General features: G+C 46.3%; 1 protein-coding gene across 3 annotated transcripts in view; it reads left to right on the forward strand.

Annotated features, from left to right (window-relative positions):
* The window catches only part of LOC147891703 (uncharacterized), a 34,109-nt gene extending 30,613 nt beyond the window's left edge, over positions 1-3,496 (forward strand). For all 3 annotated transcript variants that reach the window (XM_087388613.1, XM_087388611.1, XM_087388612.1), the window contains 2 exons: positions 2,652-2,988; positions 3,075-3,496. In XM_087388613.1, coding sequence (XP_087244739.1) covers positions 2,652-2,988; positions 3,075-3,294 — 557 coding nt within the window. In that variant the 3' untranslated portion in view covers positions 3,295-3,496. The remainder of the gene's footprint in view (positions 1-2,651; positions 2,989-3,074) is intronic.
* Positions 3,497-6,000: the final 2,504 nt, after the last annotated feature.

The following is a 6,000-nucleotide window of genomic DNA, read 5'->3' on the forward strand; positions in this document are numbered from 1 at the left end:
TCTGGCTATGGGAGGGTAGACCCCTGAGGGAGGTCCAGTGGGACCCCGGGGAGTGGTTCTAGCCCTCAAGGGGCGGCCTAGCTGAGACAATAGATGAGGTGCTTTTCTTTTCCTACACCACACGGATTGGTAGGAGACTTCAAATGGACTCGACGAGATGGACTCCCTCGAGGGAGAGACACTGGGAGACCCAGAGAGTGCCCCGGGATGTTCGCTCCAGGTTTTGGATGCGGTTGTGGTCCAGCTTGCGACCGAGGAAGATTTCTTACTTCTTCTGGGTGGCAGCCCACGGAGGCTTGCCCATCGGCCCGTGGTTGGAGCAGATGCGAGTGGAGGGGTAGTGCCATTGCTGCTCAGATGGTGTCCTGAAGACTATCCTACACTGCCTATGGAGCTGTCGTAGCGCAGCGAGGAAGTGGATGAGAGCCCTCAGGATCATGACACGCATGCAGAGTCTTCACAGAGACTACACCTGGGGGATGGTGGCTTGGTTGACAGAGGGAGGACACACGTTCCAGATTGATGAGATCTCCCCAGCCTACTGGATACAGGGTCAGAGCATTCAGAGAATTGCACTCCACGAGGCACCCCCCTTGACGCCTTAGCTACTCCTTCCCCTAGGGAAGATAGTGTTTGGGAGGTGGTAGCCAGTTGGCATCACGGCTTGGAACATTTGGGTGGCTCGCTGCAGTCTCGTGATGGGGGAGCACCCGGTTCTACCATCGGCTACCTTGGTTGCCATCTGGCAGGATATCATTTACACTCTACGGTCCACCTGGGAGCGTGGGACTCCAGGCTCCAGGGCGACTATCAAGAGGCGTGCTCGTTTCTGCAAGGCTTGGCCTGCAAGTGTTTTCTACATTTTCACTCCACGAGGGATTCGCTGGCTGTATAGTCCCCTCACTTGGCTGTTAGAGCCCCAATTCCCGAGATCCCCTAGGCAGTGAGCTGGGCTTCTCTGGAACAGGCCAGTTTTTTCTTTCAGCCTTTTCTGGTTTTTTTCATACTCAGCACCTTCGGGGCTGTTGTCTTGTATGAAATCTTTCAAGCATTAATAGAAGGTTCCTTTCTTTGGAAAAAAAAAAGTTAATTCTGTGGCTTTCATCTTGAGCTGAGTCAAGGTGAGGTCCTTTGTGATCCATATCTTGGTGCCTCTTAGCTTGTTGGTTTGCTTGAGAATTTTACATCTTACTAACTTGTCCTTGAGAACTAATTGGGCTTGTGTCCTTTGGTGGAGGACACCAACCACATCTTTTGAGTCCCATTCAATCTGGGGGATTGCTTCTGTGACATGCTCCGGCTTTTTTGCCATGCTCATATCCTGCCAGCTGATGGGTAATCTTCCTATGCGCACAATCCGGCTGTTACTGGGTCTTTTATCCTGTTCCGGATGTGCCCAAGGAGAGATTACCTGGATGTGTGGATCTGGGACAGATCTGGAGCATTCATGGTTGGCGGGGTATCCCGAGGTACAGAAGCCTACATGGAGAGCTATTGAGCGAGGTTTGTGGATAGGCACATGGCCTGCAACATGCTCTGGATATGGCGCAATGAAGGCAGGTGCGCAGCAGCAGGGTCGGTCTGTGTAGATAGGCTGATTGGACTGGGTATAGCCAGTCAGACAGGCCTGGTTATGGGCTGGCCAGTGGAATGCCCCCTGCATAAGCAAATAAGGCAGTACCCTGCCCTTTATATAGGGATAGCAGGCTGGTCGGCTGGCCAATCAAAGTCGGCCAGCACACAGCCCCCAGCCCCATAAATGGGGCGCTGTGGGGTCGGTTGATGGACAGACAAAGTCGGTCAGTTTTGAGCCCCTTTGGGGCCCATAAAAGGAGCCCTTTGGCAGGGCATTCAATATCCAGCATAGCCAGCAGTTCCAGGGCAGAAAGGAGCAGCAGGAAGCTTACTCTCTGGGCCTATCTACAGGAGGTGAGAGCGTGCAACAAGTGCTGCAGACTGAGCCAGGAAGAGGCTGGACCTTGGCTGTCTTCTAGGGCAGCAAGGTGCTGAGATCATCATAACTTCTGGAGCAGCCATTCACAAGCAGGTTGGAGCAGTGGAACAGTTATCTTGGAGCCTACATTCAGGAGGACCAAGGGGACCTGTGTGCTGCAGACAAAGCTTGGCAGGGGCTGCCCACCTAGGCTGATTCACAGGCAGTAAGGTGGAGAAGAACACACTGGATGGAAAGTCTACAGACACTCGAGGTGGAGCACGCGGGCGCGAGTCTAGAGATAGCCAGTAGATTGGAGAAGGACCTTGTGGTTAGATCAGAGGACCACACCATTGGTGGGACTCTGGATCTATCTATTTTGTATTGTGTCCATAGTTTTGGACAGAAATATATATTTTGGTGGTTTCTCTATCTAGCTGGTTCATTGTCTATTGATGAGTCTGCACACCTATTTTATGCACATTAAGTAAAAGAAGTTTGTGATTCCACACCCCACACCACACTGTGTGAGCTCCTGGGCATTACTATAAGTCTTCCGCTGTGTGTACCCTCTGTTGGGTTATTTTCTAACACTTTCATATCCACAAAATGATAGATGTCTTTGCCATCAAATGTTAGTTTTGTACATCAGATGTGTTTCCTTCCATCAGAGAAACTGAACAACTTGCCTGCTGTATTTTTGGGGAAAAATATTCAGAGTGCCTTTCAGGTGAAAGATTATCTAAAGAAGCAGAGGTTTATAGCTACGGAGTTTTCCTTTTGGAGCTTATTACAAGAAAGAAACCATTGATGTCTGGCCTATCATTGGATCAGAGTTTGCATGCATGGGTGAAAAAAAGGTTTCCTTCGAAAGGGGTAGAAATAGCGGACCCAATCCTCTTGAAGACATCATATAGCCATGATAATTTACTGGCTTTCATAATGCTAGCATTGGCCTGTGCTGATGAGTCCCAAGAACTTCGTCCTAAGATGAGAGACACAGTTACGACACTCCAAGAACTGAGTGACAACCAGGATGACATTTTAAACCAAAGGTACATGATATATGAAGTCAACTTCATAATAATTTTTTCCAATCACCTTGTGCATGCCCACCTAAAGGGTTTTCTTGATGCTGCAGATTGGCTGAGAATAATTTGTCTGAAAGTACAGATGTAGGAATTTTCAAAAGGTCCAATAAAAATCAAGCTCCCAAATCACACACAATAGCAACAATGTTTCAACCTCCAAATGAAACATCTGATGCTCATCAAGCTTTGCAAGGTTCATTTGAAATATTGCATCCCAAAGCTCATCCTATATTTCCTCCATTTCAAATCCGGTCTCACAGCCCCCACTAACTCCTCTATGAACTTGAAGCTTGGCCCTGCCAGCTCCTCTGTCAACTTGGGCTTTACAGAAGTTTGGGACTTTGCCTTGATCTCTGGTGGCTTTCAGAATATTGAAGATCCATAAGGTTTCGATTATTACAAGCCCTGTTTCAGTTACAAGTGAGATATACATGTTGACCGGTCGGTCAGGATGTAATGGTTAAAAGCAGAGAGCACGTGGGATCCTTTTATATTTATCATGCTCTCCTTGTAGAAGAGCACACGTAAAATTCATTGTGTTCCATTCAGGGTCATAGAAGAATTTTGACTTACATCATTTTGCAGGGTATTTCTGGGATCAAAGGGGCTTATATTTTGAACTTTTAATTGAGCAATTGTTCTTGTAGGAGACATGAAAAGTTTTCGAGGAAGCTAAAATTTTTAAATTTCCATTATAAATATAAGTGGTTAGCCAGTTACAAAAAAATGGGCCCAAGAGAATATGTGGGTTTTAAAAACTGGAAAGGAGAGACCACTGTTAGTGTTCAAAAGTGTAACCTAGCGGAAGACAAACAAGTGGTCCACCACCATACATGCCGTTCTGAAGAGCTTCACCAGAGCTGCCTTAACCTTTGGGATTTCCTTATCCCTAGAGTGACCTAAGATGTGATGACCAGATCATCAGAATGTGTATCAATCAAATCAGTCAACTATCATGCACAGTCCCTCAACTGCAATCGTGCATTGGTCATGATCTTAATTTCTCCTCCAATGCTTATAATACATGTAATATGGGGCATAAGTTTGTCCTTACCACTGTATTTCCCCAAACACAGATCATCTATTGTGTGAAAACTAAAAAATGATTATTACCTACAGCAATTGTTAAGAAGCTAGTAGTGGGTCCTTCACCAAAGCTATCTAGGAGAGACTATTTCAAATAGAGCTTTGCTAAGAAAAATGCAGCTAGAAAGACGTCAACTTTTCGATCCTCAATGGACATAGCACTTTCAATGAGCTAAATCTTCAAATGGCCTATGTATGGCCACATATACTAGGGCCAAGGTGATATTTCTGAGGTATTTCTGGAGGAATCCTCCTTAACTAAGTGGAGATTGATCAGAAATATCATTATGGCTAGAACAAAATTGATGAGTGCAGAAAAACACAAATGGAAAAGCAAGCAAAAGAAATTAGGAGTAAAGACACCTTGCTCTTTGACCACTCACCCATCTTTTCCGTTGTCTTCTTGCAGCCTCTGTGCTCCTCATTTCTACATCTTTTGTCAGCTATCTTTTGCTCTTTGTTGCCATTGTCATTGTAAGATGTAAAAAGTGTATTGCATCTCAAGAAATGAAAGAAGGGATGGGAGAGCAAAGGCTAATCTAATCCAAAACCCTAAGAAGAGGAGAAAACCGCGACACCCATTATGCACAACAACGATCGTTGAAATAAACCAATGGGGAGGGGCATTTGAAGAGACATCCACACTCCCAGGAAAGTTGGAGGAAGGATCCTGTAGAGGCTACAATTTCTGCTGTTGGAGAGGCTGCTATGAAAGCTGCTACTGGAGATTGTGGCTGAGATCTGCTGGAGCCGATGCTGGAAGTGCTGTGTTATCTTCCGCTGTAGGCTGAAGTACTTCTACAAGGCTGCTCTGGTAGATGCTGCTGGGGATGCTACTGTACTGAGGACTGATCATGCTGAATGAGGGAATGGGACTGCTGGTTTATATAGGAAGAAGGTTGGTAATTGTCTGAGAAGTCTAAGGCCTGCCAGATGCCACAGGCCGACCTGACTGGACAGTCTGTCTGCCAACTGCCCTGCTGACTGCTGACTTGTGGATGTGGCTTGCGACTGCTCATGATGCATGTGCTTGTCTATAGGCTGCCAGGTGTCCTGTTCAGTTGACATCAGCTGCCTTACAGGCAAATGTAACGTAGAAAAGGGGTTAGAGAAAGGGGGATTGAGGAAAGGAAGCAAGAGAGAGGAAGGGAGAAGGGGTAGGAGAGAGAGGAAGAGGTGGGAAGGGGGAGGGGTGGAGAGAGAGAGAGAGAGAGAGAGAGAGAGAGAGAGAGAGAGAGGCAGCAAGTAGGAGGAAGGAAGGAGGAGAGTAGATAGGATTAGATGTCACATAAAAGAGTACACAATGAGTGGTGGATGGGGACTTAATAGTCCCTCCACATTTCCCACCTAAAGTAGCCCTTTTCCTTGCTTCATTACAGCCATCCCTTCCCATAGAAATTCACCCTCAAAATTACATGTACTGGCTGCTATGCAAGGGTGCTGAGACATCAAGTGACGTTGATTAGCCTGGTAAAAAATAGGGGTACTCCTGGACAATACTCTTCGGCTGCCATGATTCTTCATCCTCTAGAATCCTTTTCCATCTTATGAGGTACTCAATGTATACCTTGTTGTAGAGTACTCGATCTCTGAAACCCACAATGCGCTTGGGAATGTAGAGGATATGCCCCTCCTTATCCATAGGTGGAAGCTCTAGAAGTATATGCACATGCTGACCTATATTTGGTTTCAGCAAAGACACATGAAACACATTGTGAATCTTGGAAGTGCTTGGTAGCCCCAATTCATATGCTACTTGCCCAATCTTGTGGATGATCCTGTAAGGGCCATAATACTGATGAGCAAGCTTTGTGTTTGAATTATCCATCAATGAAGCATAACAATTTTTGTGGAGTCGTGAATGCACATAATCTCCTGCATTCATCTGCA

Source organism: Dipteris shenzhenensis, chromosome 17, assembly GCF_047967505.1.
Source record: "Dipteris shenzhenensis isolate YYH24624 ecotype China chromosome 17, Dip_SZ_1.0, whole genome shotgun sequence".
Taxonomy (NCBI): Eukaryota; Viridiplantae; Streptophyta; class Polypodiopsida; order Gleicheniales; family Dipteridaceae; genus Dipteris; species Dipteris shenzhenensis.